We start from the raw sequence: 25,339 nt of genomic DNA on the forward strand, positions 1-25,339 counted from the left end.
TGTGTGAGGGATATAAATGATAAATGTCTATTACATTGCTTTATACATCTGAAACTAAAAAAAAAAAGAACTTGAGAGTTCTTGACCCCAGTCATGAAGAAACAGGTATGTGTTCATATTTTTAAAAGTTCTTCATTGTACCCAGATTGGAGAATAAAGTCCTGATGTTAAACCTATGAATATAGTAAATAACTGGTCTAGTCCTTTCCTTATGTAGGACTTAGTCAAGCTTTGCATTTTAGTCCTATCACATTAAGTGTATTTTCATTTAGTTTTTATCATATTATTTCTTCAATTTGTGGATTCTAGTTAGCAAAATTATCTAAGTCACAGATAAATATGGTGAAAAGAAATAAAATCTTATCCGTGCTCTTTTTTTTTAGTGTCTCGAGAGTAGACATTTGATTTGGAATGACTTTGATATGGGACTGTGAAAACATCCACAACTCTACGTTAGACATTCTGGAATTATTTGTGAAGTTACTGTTTTTCTTAGAATTAATTAGAATTGGATCAGTTAGATCACCATTTTGATATTAAAGAGATTTCATAAATATAAATCGTAAGTAGATATTTAACAGCTTCATAAAAGATTAATTAACCTGTTTTGTTATGCCAGGCAGATTTTACCTTGCTGCTTCTTCCTTTGCTTTTTCCTTTTGTAGTTCATCTAATAATCTTTCTAATATCTTAGAGTCAATTTCAGGTTTATTCTCCAAATACAGTCTATTAAGTAAACACTTTCCTGAAATATAAAGAGAATAATATTAATTTTGATGCTCTATAAAATATAGTGAGATATACTTTGGAAATTAATAATAAAAAATTAATTCTCCCTATATCTAAACATTTTCCTTTAAGCATTTATCTAAATAGAGCCCAGTTTCTTTAAAATATTAAGAGACCAACTTAATCTTTTTTAAAAAGTATATATTGGCATGGTATAAATAACCAAAACATGAAAAAAGGCAATATATTGTATTTCCACCCTGGAAACTCTTTTCAAATACATTTTCCTAACAGGCAAAATGACAGAATATTCTTAGCCCTCGTGTCAAAGATTAGTTGACCATATAGGTGGGGGTTTATTTCTGGACTCTCTAGTCTGTTCCATTGGTCTACGTGTCTGTTTTTATGCCAGTACCATACTGTTTTGGTTATTATAGTTTTGTACAAAGTGAAAAAATAATTAAAATTTAGTTCTGCTATCTTTAAGTACTTAATATTTCCCATTTGAGGTGAAGAAGGGCTAATATATAGTCTTTGCCCTCGACCTTACATGTATTTCATTTAGAAGTGCTGACTGGAGGGGACGGTGCTAATTTTCAGCTCTAAAGAATAATCCTAAGGGCCTGATAGAACATTCAGTGATCCAGCACACTATGCTGGCCATCTGCTTGGTGGATGGATGCCTCATTTTGTGTATCTCGGGATCGTGAAAGGATTGCTGAGGTGGTATTTGTACCTATGGAGGGTGGAGATTTTCCCATTTCATATTTTAAATAAAAATATTATCATCAATAAAAACTTCAATTTCAAATTTACATGATAAATATTTACCAACCATTGTTTTCTGTATTTGATAAGCAAATTACTAAATCTGGTGTAATTCCTTTCTCAACTAAGACTGTCCACAGTTCTTTTATAATAGGGCAGTTGTCCAGTATCCATCCTCCATATTTTGGGGCACCAGAAAACCTGTTCTTGTTTTCTTCAACTACCTGTGAAAAACGACACATTGATATTACCATGATAGCTACACAAGTCAAGGGTGCTAGCTTGAGAAAACATTTCTGTGAACCTTAACCAATTATCTTTTGAATCCTTCTTACTTTTGGAAGAAAAAAAAGAGCCTCTTAATTTCAAAAGATAAACTTAAAGCAAGAAAGCTGTAAGTTTTAAAAATTAAGAATGGAAAGGAAAAGGCTTTATTAAAGAAATATAACAACACATGTTTTTGCTATATGTTCTTCAGTATTACAGAATTCAGATCTTAATTCAGAAGGTCTGGGATGAGACCTGAGAGTGCATTTCTAATGTGCTCCCAGGTGATAATGGTCTATGAACCACTCTTTGAGTAGCAAGGTCCAGCTTGCCTTTTTTAGTGACAACTTCCCTTTTGCTTTTCAGCCCTCAGTGAGAGAGCTGAGAGGTACTGAGATAGTTACTAATAGCTGTGGAGGGAACTGGGTCAAAACAAATCTTTCAGTTCAGTTCTGCTAAACTCACCCCAACCAACAACCAAACAGCAATAGCTTCAATACAAGTATAGATCCGAGTAACGTGGATCTGTCAGTACAACGTTTCTGAGGGTTTGTGTGCCATCAGGTAATCACAGGATGTTAGAAGTAAGTCAAAGGGCTCATGTAACCCTCTGGCCCATGCAGAATTTCAGATTATATGCTTTATGAGTTTACATCTGAATGAAGACTTTTGAAAAAATGAATTTTAAACACTTTGAAATGTGTAACACAAGAGAATTAAAGGGTAAAAAAAGAAAGTTATAGAGAAGAAATATAAGTGAAATAAGTCAGAGAAAGACAAATATTGTATAATTTCACTCATACATAGAATCTAGAAAAACTGAATTCATAGAAACAGAAAACAGATTGGTGGTTGCCAGAGGTGGGAAAATAGGTAAAGGGGGTCAAAAAGTACAAACTTCCAGTTATAAGATAAATAAGTCCTGGAGAGATAATGTACAGCATAGTGACTATAGTTAACAATGTTATACTGTATATTTGAAAGATGCTGAGAGAGTAATCTTAAAAGTTCTTCTCACACACAGACAAAAAAATAACTATTAACATGTGAGGTGATGGATGTTAACTAAACTTACTGTGATGATCATTTTGCATATATGCATATATCAGATCATTAACGTCAAATCATTATGTTGTACACCTTAAACAACTACAATGTTATATGTCAATTATATCTCAATAAAACTGGAAAAATATAAATGGTTAGTAAAAACTTTTACTGTCCAAGTTTCAAAGATACGAAGATTAAAGCAATATCAATATATCAATTATGGTTTTCCCATCTCATTTAATTAAAAAAAAAGACATCATAGTATTTTATCAAATGAATAAACCTTAATTTGTTCAATTATCCTCTTACTGTTAAACATTTATATAATTTATAATTTTATCATAACATTGTGATCATGTGATGAATATCTGTATATAAATCTTTGTTCAAACATATATTTCTTTATATATATATATATATATATATATATATATATATACATACATATATTTTTTTAATTAAAGTTCATCGGGGTGATAATTGTTAGTAAAGTTACATAGATTTCAGGTGCACAATTTATCATCTGTATATCACATATATTCTGGGTGTGTGTTCACCACCAAGAATCAGTTCTCCTTCTATCACCATATATTTGATCCCCTTTACCCTCATCTCCCACCCTTCTCCCCCCTTACCCTCTGGTAACCACTAAACTAGTGTCTGTGTCTATGAGTTTTTGTTTCTTCATTTTTTTGTCTTGTTCTTTTGCTGTTTTCAGTTTCATATACCACATATCAGTGAAATCATATGGTTCTCTGCTTTTTCTGTCTGATTTATTTCACTTAGCATTGTAATCTCAAGATCCATCCATGTTGTCGCAAATGGTACTATTTCATTTTTTTTTTATGGCAGAATAGTATTCCAATATATTTCTTTAGGTTGGATCCCTAGAAGGGCTTTTAGGTCAAGGAGGATAAAGGAAGAAACGTTTTAAAGGCTTTCAATACACATTGTCACGTTGCTTCAAAAATGTGTGTATTGATTTTCACTCCTCCCATCTGACTATATAACTAGAGCCTCACTAGTATGAATTGTTATAAGTTTAAAAAAAATCTTTCCCAATTTTATAGGTGAGAAATTGTATCTCATTATTTTAATTTTCATATTTTTATTGACACTTGAATATGAAAATTCTCAATTAAACATTTATATTTCTTCTTTGATGAAATAATCTGTTTACATCTTTTGCCTGCTTTTATGTTGTGATATTAGATTTTCCTTGATTTGTAAGAAATCTTTATATTAAGGAATTAATTTCATTTTATTATAAATCTTTCTCCAGTTTGACCTTTGCCCTAAAATTTTGATTTTCATAATTTTTTTTATAGAGAATCATTATTAAGTATCCCCTCTATTGAGATTTTGCTTTAACAGTTCTTCCACTGCATTTACTCCCTGAGTACTTGACCATTCTAAGATCATTTCAATATCACTACACTTTCTTCTAGTTAAAAAAATGCCATTTTTACATTTAACTTATTAATGTATATGAAGTTTATTTTAATTTTGATATAAGGTGAGAATCTAAATTAGTTTCCCTGAATAGTTAATTTTATCAACAGTATTAAATAATTCTTCCTTTCCTTTTTGGATTGTGATGTAAACTTTAACACATACTCAATTTATTATCTGTATTGAGGTCTGTTTCTGTATCTTCTCCATGCATTTCAACACATTTTACTAGCTGGTAGAGCAAGTCTCTCTCTATTATAATTTGCCAAACTGTTCTTACCTAGTCTCAACTCTTGGTTCTTCCCAATCAATGGTAGAGTTATTTTGTCAGTTCCCAAAATATATTGAGATTTTTATTAGAATTGCATCAATCTATAAGTTAATTTGAGAAAGACATCAAACAATGTTGTCTTTATATGTAAAAAATTAGTAACTAACTAGTTACTTTTTGAAAATAGGTTTCCTACTCACAGAGTAGAAACGGATGACAGGTTTCTGTTCTCTTGAGACACAATCTCATATGAGCTTTGATGTCAAAAGCTCATGTGATTTAAACTCCCCTACAGTCTCAGAGTCACAGTTTACCATCTAAAAACATTATATATGTTCCTTTAGCAGAAGCATTTTAGTAGTACTCCCTGTAGATTTGTATCCTCCAGAACAAACTCTGAAGGGAATCGAGAAATTTTTCAGTGAAGGGCAAGGATGGGACTTCCACAGGGCCACAGATTCCCTCACTTGCATATCTCCCGCCTCCCCGCCCCACCCCCATGCTTTGTTTCACATCCCAGGCAGAGCTGACAGCCCCTGCCTTTGTGAAATTCCTACATCTTGTACTATTCTATTTACCACTAAGCACAGAATTCAATGATTGGATTATCCGTCAGCCTTCCCCCACCTGAGAGATAACTCCTTAAAGGGAAGTTATGATTCATCTGCAGATCCCTACGATCTAGCACAGCACAGGGCAAACAGTAGGTGCTCAGAGTGATGACAGAACAACCAGGTGAGACGCAGAGGAAGTTGAAAGATCTCTACTGGAAGCTCAGAGGGGGACAGCAACTTGCCTTGGGTATAGCCTGGGGCTCGTGGAGACCACCCAGTGTGTTACAGAGTGGTTCTATACTCTCACAGAATAGTTTTTTTTTTTTTCCTTCTCACATAATAATTGCAAATTGCACCATTTTCAATTTACACAGAAATATAGGAGAAGTTCATTGAGAGTCCAAAACTGATTTGTTCTCTGACTTTGCTCTGAATGCTTACTCAAGGTCTCCATACAAAGCAGACCCCTACGGATATCTTGTTCTTTATAAACAAAAGATAAGCATTCTGATTTGCCATCAGTAGGACATAGTATCTGAGGCTTTATTTTCCCCTCAGATTGGAAACTAACTTGTGTCTATCCATCTCCATTATGAATACACATTCCCAGTGATTGGATGAAATTATCTGTGGAGCAACATTTGTCTCGGTTTACAACTAATTAGCTCATAGATGAAATATCTAGCTTTGGTATTGGCTTCATTCGTACCATCTTTTAACCAAGTGAACTGAATTAAAGACAATAACAGTTAAGGAAGAATTAATTTCATAGCTATGAAATTATACTGCATAACTGTTGATAAGTGAAAATTTACCAAAGAGCATAAGCAACTGTTCTCTGGGGTACATTACACATAACAATGTTGACTATAAAATGTACATGCATTTGAAGGCTATAGATTTCAGTACTATCAAAGGAGACTCTAAATTAATTACATATATATAAAAGGTTAATTTTCTCAGTTACTGCTAAATTAATGATAAAAACGAACAGCCTGGATTTCTTACCTCTTCTAGGACTTCCTCTAATATTTCAGCATGTTTCTCATATGGCTGTTCAAAGTTCATATTCTTTGTCATTTTCACAGTCTCTTTTATCATGGAAAGAACCTCTGGATGATCTGCAGTTACCTCTTCTATTGAGTCTTCTATTGAGTTTAAAGTAAAATAAGTTAATAAACTAATGCCGTTAATAACTTTAGTGGACAATTCTATTTGCAATAGAGTATGATTGTTAATACGTGACAATCTTTGTGTTACTGTAGCACATGATAAAAGAAAGGGGAAACAGACAAGGGAAGAAATGTCAGGTCAGGAAGCACAAAATATCAGAAAAGTGGCTTAAAGCCAGTGCATCAGAATGAAAGTGAATGAGGTGAGAAGTCATGTCAGGCAGGAGTCAAAACCAGGAAGCCAGGGAGAAGAGGTGGGGACCAAAGAATTCCAGGAGTCAAGCTAAAACACAAGCAGCTAGGGAATGATCAGATGGCCACTTCCGATTGTAAGCATGAGACGACAAGGGACAGTAAGAGGACAGGAGGTAGGCAAGTTGGAGGAAACAGAAGAAAGGGTGACGAAGGCTGGTTTCTCAAGTGTTACACTGGGTTCTGGCCCTCGCTGCACGCTGCATGTCTCCTTACAAGGCTGAGCGGGCTCACAGGCTGCATGACGACGTACACGAGACAAGAGACGGGCAGCTCCACCCGATTCTGCTCTGTCTTTCCTACTGTGCTCCCTGAGGCACTGCCCCAAGGTTCCATGTGTCAGGGTCTCCTGCCAGAGCCCAACTGATCCCAGCCCAGAAAACCCCCAATGGGCCTTTGAAGAGCAGCGTCCAGGTGCCCTCCCTGCCGTGAAACGAGAAGTCTGTTCTCAGTGATGGAGAGATCCGGCAGTTCCTGGACAACCAGAATGGAAGAGGCAAGAAGTCATGGTCTTCCTGTAGCGTTGGGAAGGGGGGCATGGAGAGGCAGAAATAGCCAGATACTAAATGTGCTAGAAGCTGCTAGTTTTCTACCCAATGTCCCTTCTCCTCTTGCTTAGTAACAGAACCCTGATTTTGTTGGGGTCAGCACTGTGCCCAACTTAAAACAAAAACAAAAAACCAACTTCCAACTTCTGTTATAGCTTGCATGGCCCATAGATAAGATGCCAGCAGAATTTTTTGAGGGGCAAGTCTTCCTCCCATCTCTTTAAACAGGAATCACTCAGCTGGGGGAAGTGCCAGTTTTGTCCCTTGCCTTTTCTTCCTTCCTGTTAGGTGCAGTGATATGATGGCTGGAGCACCAGCAGCCACACTGTAAATTGTTCTGGTAGCCACATGCCAGGGATGGCAGAACAGAAAGATAGATCTCCTGTATTCCCAATGTTCTTTTTCACGAAAACAATATAGTACATGTTCTTTTTTCTGTGTTCATGCACATCTAACTGTTTACAATAGAGTAGCCTTTAAGGTAGAGTAAGTTGGATATTAACAATGCTTTTTTAAAAAATGACCTTTCTCCTCCAAAATTCTGAAGGCACTATTTTTGCTTTTTAGATCCACAATCTAAGAGAACCAAATTACTCAACTATTAATTTACCTTTTTTTGAAGCCAGATTTAGATCTTGACTAATGTCCTGAGATCTTCTTTTAATCATAGACGTTTCACTGGTTTCTTTTTCATCTGTGAATAAACATTGTCAACACCTAAATAACAGCATTAAACTGTAGGTGATTCCCAAAGAAGATTACGGTATGTATGGGTCCAGGGACCCAGGACTCATGTTCTTAATTTATTTTTTAATTAAAGCTTATTACAGTGACAATTGTTAGTAAAGTTACATAAGTTTCAGGTGTACAATTCTGTAAAACATTATCTATATCTCACATTGTGTGTTCACCACCCAGAGTCAGTTCTCTTTCCACCACCATATATTTGATCCCTTTTACCCTCATCTACCACCCTCCTCCCCTCTTACCCTCTTGTAACCACTATCATATTGTCTGTGTCTATGAGCTTTTGTTTCTTTATTTGTTTGCATTGTTCTTTTGTTGTTTTCAGTTTTATATACCACATATCAGTGAAATCATATGGTTCTTGGCTTTTTCTGTCCGACTTACTTCACTTAGCATAATAATCTCAAGATCCATCCATGTTGTCGCAAATGGCACTATTTCATCTTTTCTTAATTTTTTAAATTAAAATGATAACCATAATAATCAAATAGGTACACATATCTATCAGCAGTAGAAAATAAAGATAATAACTTAGTTAACCTGTAACAAAACCAAGAGTAATTTTAGTTTCATATAATGCCAGTGGGTCTAAATTGAAAAAAAAACAAACCTCAAGCTTTCCCTTCCCGAGGTAACTAACAGTGCCCTGGCTCCCAGAGGTAAGTGCTGTGCTTATCTCAGATACATGGGGTAGGGAGGGTGCCCTTCTAGCAGGGAACACTGGCAGTGCTGGCATCCCTGCAGCAGTAGGGAGAAGCACTGACAATTGCTTCTACCTCAGACTGCCTCCCCCAAGGATGGAACAGACAGCATGAGGCAGGGGCTATCTTAGTGTCCTGGTGCTGGCAATTCTGCAGCAGCAGAGATGGGGCTCCCAGATGTCACTTCGCCAAAAATGTAATATTGAAGGTCCTTCTGTGAAATGTGAAAAATGTGTGTGTGTGTGGTGGATGGGTGGGGGTGGGCCTGTGTGTATGTTGGCGGAAGAAGAGTGCCATACATAAGTTTCTGACTGCTCAGTTCAATTCCTAGTAGGCTTGAAATAAACAGCAGGCAAGCACACATCTGCCTGAATCAGGAGGAGGGAGCAAACCAAAAATATCAGCTCTACGTTATATAACACAAGAAATTACAGATGCACTTAAAAAGTAAATACAAAAAGGTTGGACCAATTAAAAAAAAGAATATAAATATATATTAAGTCTCTGGTTGAGAGAAGACGTTTTAAGCCTGAAAATAAATGAAAGAAATCAACAAAAGGAAAGTAATGATTTGACTACAAAAATATAAAAAATTCTTCTACTTCATAAACAGCAAGGTGATTTAAAGGAGAAACTCTCCAATTTGGAAAAAGAATATGAAAAGTAAGTGATTAATATAGAAAGCTTATATAGGAACCATATAACTGATACAACAATTTAGAAAAATGGGTTAAAAAAAAAGGTCACCTCAGAAAAGAAGAAACATAAATGGTTAACAAATATTAAAATTTTAAACTTGAGAAACAGTTAAAAAAAAATTAAAAATAGTATTTAAAGAGACAATACCAAGGAAACAAAAACATGTACTTTGTATATTACCAAGTGGAACATGGTTTGGAAGAACTTTTATGCAAAGCAACTTGACTCTGTCTATAGCTTCGTACTCATTAAACCAGTGACTTCACTTATGTCAACATGCAGACAAAACTTAAAGTAAAAAATTCATTGAAGCATTACTTTTAGTAGCAAACAAATCTGAAAAATAACTTGTTTCCAACATAAAGAACTAGTTAAAACTATTACCTACAAATAGGGAAATTGTATAGTAATTGAAAATGATGGAAGGAGAACTGACTCTGGGTTGGGAACACACAATGCAATATATAGATGACGTATTATAGAATTGTATACCTATATACGCATATAATTTTACTAACCAATGTCACCCCAATAAATTTAATAAAAAGAAAAAGAAAATGAGGGTTAAAATATTTCCTAATAAAGTAATTTAATTAAAAATGTTACATTATAAATAAAAATAGGTAAAAATAGTTTACATTTATTAATATAAACATACTAGGTTTCAATTAGGTTAAACATATGTAAATATATTTAAACATATGTTACTATGTAAACATATTAGCTTTCGATTAGGTTAAAATATGAATAGAAAAATTTTATAAGGGTAAATAGTACCATTTAGCTGTGAAATGATAACATTTCACAGCTAAAACTCTAGGTTTATGATGGCTGGATTCTAACACAAAAGGAAGTAGCAAGCTTTTAAGAAAGAATTTGTTATAATGATTGTATTATGTTTAGAAACATTAAAAAATTTGGGGTGGTTCTAATCATATTAAGCGCCTCTGTCTCTACATTTTCTTCTTCATTCTAGTAAACCTAGTTTTGTTCTAGAGTTGTTCAGTTTAAATCTGTAAGAGAGGAACTAACTTTTTTCTCCTGAACTTTCCAATAAGGGGAATAGTTTAAGCTTCAATATCAACATGATAAAATATGAAATAAATGGAAATAAGAACCATAAGTGTGGCATTAACAGTTCATTTTGTTACCATCTTGACCAATTGTAGCATCTTGATCGATAACGGACTTCATTTTCGCTTCTTCACTGTCCTCTAAAAGGTTTTCTCTTTGGGATTCGAGAGTAAACACTGCAGTGAAAGAATAATATGATTTATCAGCTAATCTGTTTATATTAATATCAGGAAAGATTTGGCCACTAACAGCAGTAATATATTTCTTTACCATCTTCATCAAATGAGGAGGGCATCTCTTCTAAGCCTTTATCACTTGGGAAATTTTCATACTCTGGCATTTCAAATTCTGTTTCGAATTGTCTTAAAGCTGGCGCAGCTGAAAGATAGTAATTGGCTGTGTTAGCAAAAGATAGTTGGGGTCAGGACACAGGTATAGTGATTAAATCCTCTGCTTTAACGTCAGGAAGACTTGGGTGTGAGTTCTGACTCATTCAGCGTGGTTTGGTAAATCATTTGATCTCCTCGCCTCAATTTCTACTGCCCAAAATGAGGATCATCAAACCAAAAGCATTGTTGCAAGTATTAATAATGGATGTTAATACTTAGAAAATGCTTGGCACGCAGGAAGCCTGCACCATGTTAGCTGCCATCCTCTGTATTACTATAATTTTCTGCGTTAAAAAAAAAACCCTCAATATTCTCCACTGAAATTTTCTTAAAAATACATTGAAGTAAAATTCACTAGCAAAAATGTTCCAATTTTTTAAATGTTAAGAAAGGTTAACCCTGTTGTCAGATTTAGAATAATTTGTGAATTTGAAAAAGAAAGAGGCTTTACGTTTGCAGCCTATGAGAGACAGCATCTATTTCTATGTTCTGGTGGGAGAAGGCAATTTATGGAATGCTTTAAAATCTATGATTTTATGCCACAATGTGACATGAAAGGAATCACTATAGACTCCAAGAAACATTACAGAGCACTGTTCTTCCTCCAGGAGCCAGGCAGGCTACCTTCCTCTTTAATCTAGGTTTCTGTTTAATGTCTCTCTCCTCTTCAGAGGTCTTCCATCGTCATTCTAACACTCCAGCACCCCGACCGCTCTCATTGCCTGCCCCATTACCGTCTACATTTTTCTATGTTTACTTGTGTGTTTTTGCCCCTGTACTCTCTATTAAAATGTAACTACCACAAGGACAGGAGCTTCATGTCTGTAGCCCAGTGCCTAGAATCACATCTAACACCAAGTAGGTACTCTAGCATGTAGCTGAATGAATTAACAAATGCATTTCATCCAGCCTTAAATAGGGAATAACCAGCCATTTTAGTAGTCTGGTCATTATTCTCAAGCTTTAGCTTGTAGGTTGTCTAAGAGTATTTATAAAAATTTTGATTTTTCATTTTGAAGATAATATACTAAAAATATAAATTAATTCTGGACCATCTGGATGATCATTTGGATGGCATGTAATTTCAAAGCTCTTTTTGTTGTTTTTTTGTAATTCCTTGGGCACCATATTGAACTATTGTCTATAGGCTAATGAGAAAAAAGAGAGGCAGATTTATTAGGCAATAATGTGTTCTTACTTAGCAAAAGCTCAACATTGCCACGTAAAAAGAGATAATTTCCTTCCTATTTAAATAGTTTCAAGATAGAAAATAATGGTAAGCTTCCTACTTTATGTAAAAAGTTAATGAAACCCTGAGAGCAAAATCTGACAAATAATAGCACAAAAAAGAAAATGTTATATACAATTACACTTATAAATATAGAAAAAAATCCTAGATTAAAAAACGAAAGAAAAAATATAAAAGTAATGACTAAGGTTTAGTTCAGAACTACAAAAATGGTTTAATTTGGAAAATACATTGGTATAATTGATCAAATCAATAGGTCAAAAGATTAAAAACTGATCATCTTGATAGATGCCAAGAAGGCATTTGAGAGTGTTCAACATCCATGCTAGATAAAAACACTTAATAACCTTATGGAGAAACCTTGGAAAGAATCCATTTAAACAGGCCCACTATCACTGCCACTATTTAACATCATTCTAGAACTGCTAGCACATAATTAGTCGAGAAAGGAAATAAGCATAAATAATGGGAAAAGAGGAGTTGAAACTATAATTCTTTTTCAAATGATATGACTGGCTATCTGCAAAAGTTAACAGACTCAACTAAAAATCTATCAGAACTAGAAAGTCAGTTTAATAATGTGGACAGTTACAAACAAATGTATAAATATTTAACAGTTTTCTAATATGCTGGTAATAACTACTTAGAAAATATAACAGAAAAATGATTACATTCAATAGTAACAAAATGACAAAATATCTAGGAATAAACTTATTAAGAGAAATGTAGGTAACACATGAAGAAAGCTACAAAATGTTAAGGAAGGATAAACTATTATACCAAAAAAATGGAGATTTCATCTGTCTGCATGAGAAGGCTTAATAGTAAAGATGCAAATTCTTGTCAAATTATTGTTGAATGTTAACATAATCATCCCACTGGGATTTGTTGTATTACAGAACTTGAAAAAATTCTACATGTATCCCAAAGCCTAGTACAGCTCCTGGCACACAGTAAGCATTCATTTTATGTAATAAGGGAAAGAATACTCAGCAATAATTTTAAGACAAAATGTTTTGTGAAGAAACTTGCATTACTAGTTTTAAATGCATCACAAAGCTTTAATAATTATATTTGTATTAAAGGCTGTACTAGAAAAATGAAGAGACTAGAAAATTCAGAAGTTTACACACACATATGAAATTAATATTAACAATGGCATTTCAAATCTCTGGTAAAATTATGGCTAATTTAGTAAATGTTATTTGTAAAATTGGTCCACCATTTTGGAAATAATGAATTTAGATCCCTATCTAACACACAATTTATTACAATAATTACATATTAATTAGAAAGAAGCATTATTTTGAAATGAGAGAATGCAATTTTGCACATATCATAGGATCACAATTAATCATTACAACATGAATAGAAAAAAGAGGGCTAGAGAGTGCATCAAATTCTTAACAGGGGACATCACTGGAGAGTAAGTATGAGTGAATCTTTTTTCCCATCTGCTCTTTCCAGTTTTCTGTGACCACTAGAGACAGCAGATAAGAGCACAGGCATCAAATTGAATCTCAATCACTTGCTGGCTGTCAATTGCAGACAAGTTACTACACCCTTTTGAGCCTTAGTTTCTTAGTCTACTAAAAGTAGAGATAAAAATACCTACTTCACAGGTGCATTATGAGAATTAAATATAGGGCAATGCATGCAATGCATTTAGCATAGCCCCGTCGTATAGTAAATGCCCAATAAATATTATCTGTTGTTACTTTTGTAATGAGAAAAACTTCATTAGGAGAAGAATTTTGGAATTGAGGCAGTGATGCCCGTATTAGAGGACAGGACACTGCCATAGCTTCTGAAAATCCAAACAGTAATGGTTGAAGCTAGTCTAAAATTGCTGGAGTTAATCTCAAATTTTGGATCCAGATCTTAGAAAGTGAGAAAGATCCCATGTAGTGAACAGGAAGTGCTGCACTGAGGGTATCCCACCAAGAGGCGATGTTTACATTAAGCTACTTTCACATGTTCTAATGGGACTGGTTACAAGGGCGCCAACTATAGATATAAATTCTACCAAAGGCAATCAATGAATTTCAAAAACAGCCATGAAATAAGATCTCTCATTTTTCCTTTAGAAAAACAGAAAGAAAAAAAACCCCAACCCTTGTGTCTTCCTAAAATAGTATGTTGAAGAGTGAAATACAGAAGCAGCAGGATGGTCAATAGAAAGAACACTGGGATTTTGGAAATGAGGGTTCAAGTCTCAGCTATGCTACCAGCCCGGTGCAGGAAGTCATTTAACCTCCATGTGCCTCAGTTTCCCCATCTGTAAAGTTAGAGAATTGTTTCAATTGACCACTAAGGTTTCTTCCAGTTTCACCAATTGATAACATTTTGAATTTAAAATTGATATTCCCCAAACAAAAAGATTTAATTTACAATCAGAGCTGATACACAAGCCCCAAGCAACAACAATAGCAGCAACAACAGCAAACTCCATGAGTCAGTGGAGTAGTGGTGGTGTCACAATTGGTGCAGTTAAAGGTAAAAGTTCTGCTCAGTCACTGGCAAGTAAGCTGACTCATGAAAGTAAAGAAATTTAAACTTGGAAGCTCTTTCTGATTCCTTTCCTTAGAAGTCCAGAATTGAAATTTTTCTCTGTTTATGTATCAGGTTTATGTATACCCATTTCTTCAACTATTTATTAAGAGGCTACAATGTGCCAGGTGCCAGAGATATCAAGACGAGTGAACCAAGTCCTTGCCCTCAGGTAGCCAGTCTTAATCTTAAAAAACATATTTTAAAAAGATGGGTCACCTTGTTTTTCAGTTTCTAGTTCTGTGAGAAGCCGTTCTTTCACAGTTTTAATAGCTGCTTCAGTGGCCTCAGCTATAGTATTTTTTATTACTGTTTCAAGGGCTTCATCAAAACGTGGTTGAACAAGTTTGGCATAGTCAACTACCTGCAAAGAATATTTGAGAAAACCAAATAAGCACAAGTTACCATGAAATTTAACACATTGTTCATCTATCCCTACATCTCAAAAATTTTAATGCTGCTTGAAGTATGTTATTTTCAGAATTCACTGGGTTTTTGAGTACTTGCTTTCATAGAATTCAGTCACATTTTTCATGTAGGATTATATATTTACATATGTCATAATATATATTCAAGTTACATATATATTTTTAAAGTCAATTTTGTGTGTATAATTTACATGTAAAAAAGGTACCCACTTTAAATATACAGTTTTATGAGTTTTTACAAATATATACATATAATAACAACTACAAGCAAGATATTACCCCACAAAGTTCCCTCATGCTTCTTTATAGTCAGTTCCTGGCTTTTGGCAACCACTTACTGTTTTCTGAATTTCACATAAAGGGCACCATACAGTGTGTAATCTTTTCCAAGCTTTTCCCCTTTATCATAATGTTTTTGAGACCCATCAGTGTAATTGTATGTATCAGTAATCTGTTAGTTTTTTATTGTTGAGTAGTATTATTATATGAATATACCAATTTTTATTCTTTTAGTTATTGATGGACATTTGGGTTGTTTCCAGTTTTTGGCTGGAAACAAAGTAGTAACTAACATTTGTGAAGAAATCTTTTTGTGAACATATGTTTTCATTTCCCTTGGATAAATATCTAGGAGTGGAATTACTGGGTCATATGGTAAGTGTATATTTGACTTTACAATAAACCATTAAACTATTTCCAAAGTAGTTGAACTATTTTACTTCCCTACCAGCAATGTATGAAACTAGCAGTTACCCTACCTCATCACCAACTCTTGGTTTGTGAATCTTTTAAATTTTAACCGTTTTGAAGAAGTATTTCATTGTAGTTTAAATTTACATTTCCCTAGTCACTAGCAATTTTGAACTTCTTTTTATTTGCTTATCGGTCATTCACTTATCTTCTGTTTTTGAGCAAATGTCAACTTTTGCCCATTTAAAAAATTGGAATTTATATATATTCTGATATATATTATCAGGTAAATAATATACTTCATACTGAGTTGTTAGAAATCAATTTCTAGATGCCTTTTAAGTTTACATATTTCCATACTTCTAGATTCCATTTTGGCTTTTCTTCAAAATGCTTATATTACTTTACTCCATGCCAATAAATATATATCTACACCACCATTTTTCAGTAGATGCACAGTATTGTATTAGGTGAATATATTACAATTTATTTAACTAAAATACCAATAATGTATATTTAGGTATACATGATTTTGCTATTATAAACTAGGCTATGATGAATACAGTTATGTATATATCTTTGTCTGATAGTTCCTTTAGGGAAACTCTATAAAATAGAATTGCCAGTTCAAATGATATACATGCATTTTCGGCTTTTATACATATTTCTAACTGCCTTCCCGAATGGGTATGCTCTCACCAGCAGTGTGTGAGAATGTCCTTTTCCCCATTTTAGTCACATACCAATATTGGGTGTCAACAATGATCCTTCAACTCTAATCATGAGATTGACAAGACATAACTGGTTTTTTGGTGTCTTTCTGTTTAATGGCTATTTTTATCTATTATTTTGTAAATCATCTGTTTGCTATTTTTTTCCATTGGGGCTTCATCTACATATTGATTTGTAAGAACTCTTTATGTGTTAAAATCATAATTCCTTTGTCTGAAACATGTTGTGATGGTTTTAAAACATGTCCACAAATCCTTTAACACTCCTCCCTTCAGAAGATGGAGTCTAATCCCCCCTCTTCAGTGTAGGCAGGACTTAGTGACTTGCTTTAAATGAAGAGGATGATGCATTTTTCACTAAAATATTCACGGGGATGTAAAGTACAGCATAGGGAATATAATCAATAATATTGTAATGAGTATGCATGGTGTGAGAAGAGTACTAGATTTATCAGGGTGATCACTTCGTGAATTATATAAATGTCTTATCATGTTTTGTACACCTGAAACTAACATAATACTGTACGTCATTTGCAGTTGAAAAATAAAAAAAATTATTTAAAAACGGGCAAGAGACTTGAACAAACACTTCAGAAAGCGAATATCTGAATGATAAATAAACATATAAAAAATGTTCAACCTTATTAGTTATCAGGGAAATGCTCATAACAAAAGTTGGCAGGAATGTGGAATAACAGAACTCTCATACATTGCTGATAGGACTACAAATCAGTAGAATAGTTTAGAAACCAGTTTGGCATTATCTATACAAATTGAACATATGCATATGACCCTGTGTCCCAGAAATTTTACCCCTAGATATAGCTCTGAAATATTTATAAAGATATGCACATGTGCACTGACAGGCATGTACAAGAATGTTTATAGCAATATTACTCATAATAACCCAAACTGGAATTAACCCAATTTTTATTGACATTCAAATGGACAAACAAATTATAATTCAATCAATGTAATACAGTAAAACAATAAAAATGAATAAATTATAGTTATGTGCAACAACATGCACAAATAACATGCGTAAATATCACAATCAAAATGTTAAGTGAAAGAAGTCAGGCACCAAGAACATACATTGTATAAGCCCATAAAGTTAAAAGAAAAAGGTGCTAAATTAACCTATGGTATTTGGATGTAGGTTTCCATGGTAAAACCATAAAAGAAAAGTGCAGAAGTGAATACCATAAAGTTCAGGGCAGTGGGTACCTTCGTGGAAGAAATAAGAGGACTGGCATTGGGAAGAGGCCTGAGGGGGCTTCTGGGGTGCTGGCAACATTCCATATTTGACCTGGGTGGTGGTTACATGAGGGTTTGTTTTGTGATAATTCAGTGAGCTTCACTTTTCTGTATGTTTGCCATATTTTGCAATAAAAAAATTAAAAGCAAATAAAAATCTTACCCCTGTGTTTAAAAGAATTCAGTAGCACTTAGAATAAATTCAAACTCCTTCCCAGGACCTGTGTTACTGTGACTACGTCTTCCGCCATTCATGGTGTGCCATTCCTCCTTTCACACCCTATACTCTCGCCACCCTGGCCTTCATACAATTCCTCTGTATTTCAATCCATCGTCAAATGCTATCCCAAGTCTACCCGCTTCTTACCACCTCCACAGCTACCACTGAGATTCAAGCTAAAAATAATTCACTTACTGAGGGTGGAGAACAAGGTGGGAGAGGTCAATGAATTGACAGGCCAGGGGTTTGGGAGGGTCATCTTTGTAGATACTAAAATTACCAAGAATTATGACAGGAGTGAGTATGTGGAAAGAGTGACACTGAGCCAAGAGGGTATAATCCAGGAAGCGGCAGACCAGTGGAAGCAAGAGAGGTAACGGGTGGCATCGTCTACATGATGTAACAGTTAAATCTGGGGGCTTCTGGGAATCAGGGAGGGGCTATGCTCTGGAAGCTACAATCAACAGCAAGGAGGATGCCTTACCCACTCCAAACCCAGTGGAACAATTACCCCACTGACAGTGTAAAATTCAGAAAACTGAGTACAAATCCTACAAATTTTAATTAGTTATAGATAGGTAGAAAGCTAGCTAGCTAGCCAAATAGTTACCTTTCCTTTGTAATGGTCTGCAAGCAAATTGCTAAGTGTTGTTTTCCCTGAAGACTGAGGTCCAAATATGAATACTTTAAACGGTGGTGTTGGCATAGGTGGAAGGAGATAGGGACGTGGGTTCAATAAAAATTTTTTTAATGCTTCTTCTGATGACAGACAGTATATTTTACCTAGAAAACTTAAAATATGTCATAATCATAAACAACTGAAAAGAGGTATGGGCAAGTTTAAAAATGAAGTTCTGAAAATCTTACGTACCTTACACAAAAGTCTGGCAATCCTAGGTGAATGTTACCTTCTTTTAAACTCACGGGACACGTCCGTCCCCATCTGCTTCTCTGCCATCTGTATCTTGGTGCAATATGTTTACAAGATGCAAGAGTACGGAACAGCTCATCCTGTTAATAACAAATACTACATTAAATATGTGGACATAAGTTTTGCTGAAATGAACAATATTAAGGATTTCATTTCTTGTTTGATAGTGCTTTACTACGTAAGAAATAATTTAGAAAGCAAATTTGGCTTTTTTTCTTAATTGCAACCATTCTTTACTTGTCCAAAATTTAATACACAAGTAGTTTCCATTTCTGTTATAAGACCTTATTTAAATTTTACTGAGCATTTTCTATTATAAGGTAGAATGAGCATACAGTAGATAGAGTGTTTTCTATTATCTGTTTCAGAAAACAGATTTTGAAAAGTTCTCATTAAAAAGATTTGAAAATGTACCAGATTCTTTGCCAATTTATTTAAGTTTTTAAATAGTAAGATGTTAGACACTGATTATTTTTTGCATTTACTTAGCTCTTTCATTCATCTTAAAATGTAAAGTTGCCCTCAGCAATCCTTTCTGTTGGTAACCTCCAGAGAAGTGAAGAACCAATTCTCTATAGACAACCGATGGCTAAAAAGTTCACTGTCCTTGTACCACCTTATTAGGAGATGAGAGAACTGGAGAGAGATGGCATGGTGGGCAACTCCAGGGTCCAGGGTGGCTCCCGCCCATCTTCAGATAAGTATCTCACCTTACTGGCTCCAGAGTTGATTGGGAGACCATAGAATGGGAGCTATGGTCTTGCTGGGACCGCTGCAGCATCAGAGAGCAAAGAGGCACGTACAGTGCAGCGATGCTGCATGAATGTCCCCAACTGAAGGCTGGGAGAAGCAGTTAAGTGTAAAGGAATGTGTCAGCTTAGGGGAGCTGCTTGAAACCAAGACCCTCGTCGGTGTGGTTACCCTGCTTCTCCATGGAGTCTACAACCGATGATCCAGTCAAGTCAGGAGGCAGCCACCCTTTTCTTATCATCCCCATTTCCTGTCCCAACTTGGGGAAAAGTGTTGAATAGCAGACAATGTTTCTCTCTCAACGTCAAGCCCCCAGAGCCACATGTCTAGCAGGTGCTGAGGTGCAGTAAGAAGATGAGTTTTTAAGTGAATTGGATAATACAGTCTTAAAAACAATCAGGACTGCCTCTGGTTAAACAAGGCAGAAAACACACGCATTTGTGTTTGCTGCTTTCTGAAAACCTCAGGAAAATAACAGCAGAGGAATGAACTCTGTCTCTTCTCCCTTCCAGAATAGATCGAATCCTCCAATTAAAGCCCCCATGTGTCCTTGCTTCAGCACCACATACACTCAAGCCCTGTGGACCTTCTAGCACCTAGCAATTATAAATGGATCACCATCACATCCCTAATATGGGTACATCAGTGACAGGAACCCAGCAGTTATTCTAAAAAATTGGTTGAATCATTGAAGGAATGAATGAATGCTTACAGAGCTGTGGGCTTTTATGTCTTTGCTTTTTTTGGTACTGCAAACATTTTTAAGTGCACTTGGTTTTTTTCTTTCTCTTTATTTTTGTGGTTGGTTTTTCAGCTTTTATTGTTTTTCTTTGTTTCAAAACTTTTGTTGTATTTAGTGTTTATTAGAATATTGTGCAAATATTATAGCTTCTTTTCAAAAATCAAATCCATTTTTGTAAAAGGCATCCTGAAACTCCTTTTAAACCTTGAAAGGATACAAATTAAGGTAACAACATACAGTAAAAGGTACACTTTCAAACAGTTAAAAATAACTTACATTTTCCATTGCCTCATTCATTTCTTCCTCTGCACTCTGGAGTTTAGTTAAAATAGCTGCTCTTCTTAGGTTCAGATATTTAAGTCGATCCATAACTGTCTAAATTTAAAGAACAAATCTTTAAATACATTGGCATTTGAATATTCTGAAAAAGTGATGAGCTCATGAGTGGAATACTTCCTTGCTTCTTCCTAGCTTCTGGTTGTTTGCTGGCAATCTTTGGTGTTCCTTGGCCAATCTCTGCCTTTGTTGTCACATAACTATCTTCTCCCTGTGTAGCTGAGGCTCTTTGCTCATAAGGACACCAGTCATATTGCATGAGGGCCCACCCAGCTTCACTATGACCAAATCTTAACTTGATTGCATCTGAACAGATCCCATTTCCAAATAAGGTCACATTCATAGTTATTGGAGGTTAGGACCTCAAAATCTTTTGGGGGAACACAATTCAATCTACAACAGTCTGCCCTCTGGTCCCCAAATATCCATGTCCTTAGAGGTCTTGCTCTACGGGACCTCTTTAGGCAGAGGGAAGACAGCCATGTGAAGACAGAGGCAGATATTGGAGTTATGCTACCACAAGCCAATGGATGCTTGAGGGGTGGGGTACCGGAAGCCAGAAAAAGCAAGGATGGATCCTCCTCTAGAGATTTTGGAGGGAGCATGTACCTGCCAACACCTCAAGTTTGGACTTCTAACCTTCAGAACTGTGAGAGAATAAATCTCTGCCATTTGAAACCATCTAGTTTATGATACTTTATTATGGCAGCCGTTAGAAACTAATGCTTAGGCAGCCCTAGACACTCTGTGGAAGAGTCTGAAACAGAGCCTGAGGTGAGAGATGGTGAGATAGACAAAGTCCTGTTGGTATCCAGCAATCTGTGGTAGATTGTATTCTTTGCTCACAATTTACCCTTCCCTCCCCACCCTTGTTAATTCCCTAGTTCACGTTGGGTAGAGAATACTTCCCTATCGACTAGTGTTGAGCTTTTCCATGCAACTTGTTTTGACCAATAGAATGTGGGCAGAAGTGCCAGGGCCCTAAACCAACTGGGGCCATAACAGGCTTGGCAAGTTTCAGCCAGGCCTATTGGAGTTTCTGCCCTCTCCTTGAGGAAAGCGTGTCCCAGGTTGCAAAAAGTGGTCAAATTCTGGATATACTTTGAAGGAGAAGCCTGATGTGTATACTTGATGGATTGGATGTGGGATGTGAGAAAAAGAGAAGAGCAGCCGGAAGGATGGATGTAACAGTTACTGAGAGGACAAAACTGTAGGAGGAATGTATTTGAGGCAGGACTGTAGTGATAGTGAATCACGGGTTTTATCTCGTACATTTAAAGCTAAGATGCGTATTAGACATCTGTGAGATCATAGAAAATATATATTGGTCTCTGCCTTGGTGTCTGGCACAGAGGTCCCCAAACCCTTGTAAATTCCTGAGTGATAAGAGCACTAGGAGCATCTGTTGTTCTAATATTTAGTCTCTGATCCATTCCTGACAAAGGGCTCCTAAAACCCTTGTGATTTCCTAAGTGATAAGAGGCCTACGAGCATTTTTTGTTTTATTGAGGAGAGCCTGGGTAAGTCCCTGGATGGCTGCAGGATGGGGGCTGGTTACCAGAAAGGTCAGGCCATGATGAGAAGCTTGGAATTTTCAGACCCACCCCCTAATATCCAGAGAAGGGAAAGTGGCTCGAAACAGAGTTAATAATTAATCATGCCCACGTAAGGAAGCCTCCATAAAATCCCAATAATACAGGTGTGGAGAACTTCCGGGTTGGTGAACACATCCCCAATGGGAGGATGATACATTCCAACTCCATGGGGATAGAAGCTCCTGAGATTGGGAACCTTCCAGACCTCGCCCCATGTATCTCTTCATCTGGCTGTTCATCTGTATCCTTTATTGTATCCTTTAATAAACAGGTACATAAGTACATGTTTCCATGAGTTCCGAGAGCCACTCTATCAAATTAATTGAACCTTAAGAGGGGGTCGTGGAAACCTCCAATTGTAGCCAAGTTGGAGAGAAGTTGTGGTAACCTGGGGACCGACTACTTGTGATTGGCACCTGCAGTGGGGTGGGAACAGTCGTGTGTGACTGAGCCCTTGACCTGTAGGACCTGACACTATCTCCAACTAGTTTCAGAATTGAGTTAAATTTTAGGATACTCAGCTGGTATCACAGAGGATTGCTTGCTGTGGGGAAACCTCCACACATTTGGTGACCAAAAGGGTCGGAAGTGAAGGGTTCTGTGTGAGAGTAAAGAAAGACTCACAGGTGGAAATGGAGTTTTTCCAATACAACATCCAATTGGATATATTGAGTAGTAGTTGATTATACAAGTGTGGAATTCAGGGGAAAGGTCTGGGATATTAGTAAGAATTTAAGAGTCACCAGAGGTTGTAAGGTATTGAAAGCCGTTGGACTGGATGCAGCCTTCTAAGCAGAGGGAAGGCAGAGAAGAATGAACGAGGAGTGAGCTCTGGACTCCTCCAACTCTAGAGGTTAGTTAGACGTGGAGAGTGTCCAGTGAGGCAGAAGGGACTACAGTGTGGGGTGCAAGAAGGGAAGAAAGAAACAAGGCAGAAGTAATGAGTTGCGTCAAATGCTGCTGCTAGGTGAATTAGATCAGGACTGAAGAATGAACAGTGGCTGTGGTCAGGAGAAGATCGCTGAGGAGCTTAGCAAGAACACATCCCCACTGAAGCTTCTCTACCACCAGCATTTACTATGCTGCCATGAATTACATCAAACCACAAATCTGAGCATTATGTCTGACTTTTCTCTCCCCCTTCACACCTACATTAAGTCACTCATCAAGTCCCGTCATACAGACTTCTTAAATACCTTTTAGGTCCATCTTCTGTCCATTCCCTCAGTCATTACCCTGGGTTAGGCCACCATCTCTTACTGAACCTACTGCAAAAGCCAGAGCTTGTCTTCTTAACCACCAATTTTATTTTTCCTCAGTTTTTTCTTTGCACTGCAGTCTGAGTGATCTTTCTTTCTTTTTCAGACTGAAGCATATTTTAATTTATTTTTAAAATAATTAAAAAATTTTTTTTCAGTTGCATTTGACATGCAATATTATATTAGTTTCAGGTGTACAACATAGAGATTAGACATGTAACCTACGAGGTGATCACCCTGACAAATCCAATACCCACCTGACACCATACATAGGTATTGTAATATTATTGACTATATTCCTTATGCTATTGAGTGACTTTTCTTAAATACAAGAAGGATTATTTTCATTCTCTGGCTTAAAACCTTTTACTGGCCGCCCATTCCCTCACATTAAAGAGTTTAGGCCTCATCATTACAATCCCTGCTCGTTCCTTGGCACGATTCTACCTGTCCCATCCCTTCTTCCCCCAAACCCCACCTGTGTTCCAGTCCTACATTCAGTTCCTAGAACTCACTGTGCTCTTTCTTGCCTCTGGGGCTTCACACAGACTCTTCTCTCAACATGGACCATTGTCCCACCTCCCTCCCCTCCCCTAGCCTTCTAGGTCTAATTCTTACTCATCCTTAGAGTTTCAATTTAAAAATAATTTCAGACAAATGGCCCTCCTCACCAGACTAGGTTCTGCCCTTCTGCCATTTTACAATCCCACGAGCAATGTATGTAGGTTGCAATTTTTCTACATCCTTGCCAACACTTGTTAGTGCCTGATTTTTTTTTTTTTTATTTCAGCCAACTTAGTGAGTGTGAAGTAGTATCTCATTATGGCTTTGTTTTGCATTTTCCTAATGACACTTGTTAAGCATCTTATTGTGCTTACTGGCTGCTACTTGCTTTTAAGTTTCTTTGAGGCACTTTTTGTCATACAGAGATATTAAATTCAAATGTAGTTTTAGTAAATACGGATAAATGAATAAACACAACATCAAATTTTTAAGTGTCAAAATGAAATTTTCAAAAATAAGTGGTTTTAAAAATGTAAATATATTTCCAATGTTTTATTAAAATAAGTACAATCCAGTCAACAATTTTTTGATTTTCCAAACCGTGGGATATTTTGACTGAACATTACACTTACCATGAAGAGCTCCTCTGGGGGCTTATTTCCATCTAGCTCAATGAGATACTGGGAATTGTGTTCAGCCATTACTTCCTGCAGATAACAGAAATTTTTTAATGCAGGATCATTAGGAAAACTAAATGCAAGATCAGAATCTTAATATACTATGAAAAAATCTTTAAAGCTAAATTGCTTTATACATGATATGATGTATGTTATTTTCAGTGTTCAAGAGATCTTTTGCCAAAGCCTAAACTAGTCATCTTACCATGAATTTTATTTTTTTTCTCTTTTTTTCAGTTTTTCTCTACACTGAAGTCTTAGAGTCCTTCCCATTAGAAAAATGTGCTGGGACATCTGTTTCTCTGCAGATATTTATAAAATAATTTGTCAAACTGATAATTAAAAAATGGGATTGGTTCACTTCACTTTACAGTCCCCTGGCTAAGGGGAGATTCAGGATCCAGATCTCTGTCCACCACCTAACCATAACCTCTATGCATTCTTCTATTAGATTGTTCGTTTTCCCTGACATTCACGTAAAGTCTTTAACCCTTATCAATTATAGGAATGGCAAATATTTTACCTGGCTAGGATTTATCTTTTGACTTTGTTTATGGTAACTTCTGTAATGTAAAACATTTTTATAATGAAATATATGTTTACATTGTTTCTGGATTTCCTTTCTTGCTTAAATTAGATTTTCGCTATCTCGATTATACTTCTATTCATCTAAATTTTCTTATGCTATTTTTTTTGTTTCTAAGATTAAAATCTAAAATCCACTGGATTTTATTTTTGTACATTGGC

At 35.8% G+C, this 25,339-nt stretch overlaps 1 protein-coding gene across 12 annotated transcripts in view; it reads right to left on the reverse strand.

Moving 5' to 3' along the window:
* The window catches only part of AK9 (adenylate kinase 9), a 109,866-nt gene that overhangs the window by 53,798 nt on the left and 30,729 nt on the right, over nucleotides 1-25,339 (reverse strand). For 10 of the 12 annotated variants that reach the window (XM_074333408.1, XM_074333409.1, XM_074333410.1 and 7 more), the window contains exons 9-19: nucleotides 24,548-24,622; nucleotides 20,498-20,596; nucleotides 18,670-18,809; nucleotides 18,409-18,589; nucleotides 14,692-14,836; nucleotides 10,555-10,662; nucleotides 10,362-10,460; nucleotides 7,674-7,757; nucleotides 6,100-6,239; nucleotides 1,565-1,721; nucleotides 631-745 (exon numbers count right to left, since the gene is read on the reverse strand). In XM_074333408.1, coding sequence (XP_074189509.1) covers nucleotides 631-745; nucleotides 1,565-1,721; nucleotides 6,100-6,239; nucleotides 7,674-7,757; nucleotides 10,362-10,460; nucleotides 10,555-10,662; nucleotides 14,692-14,836; nucleotides 18,409-18,589; nucleotides 18,670-18,809; nucleotides 20,498-20,596; nucleotides 24,548-24,622 — 1,343 coding nt within the window. The remainder of the gene's footprint in view (nucleotides 1-630; nucleotides 746-1,564; nucleotides 1,722-6,099; nucleotides 6,240-7,673; nucleotides 7,758-10,361; nucleotides 10,461-10,554; nucleotides 10,663-14,691; nucleotides 14,837-18,408; nucleotides 18,590-18,669; nucleotides 18,810-20,497; nucleotides 20,597-24,547; nucleotides 24,623-25,339) is intronic. The other 2 variants (XM_074333419.1, XM_074333418.1) reach the window with 1 other exon arrangement.

The sequence above is a fragment of the Rhinolophus sinicus genome, linkage group LG05 (genome assembly GCF_036562045.2).
Source record: "Rhinolophus sinicus isolate RSC01 linkage group LG05, ASM3656204v1, whole genome shotgun sequence".
NCBI lineage: Eukaryota > Metazoa > Chordata > Mammalia > Chiroptera > Rhinolophidae > Rhinolophus > Rhinolophus sinicus.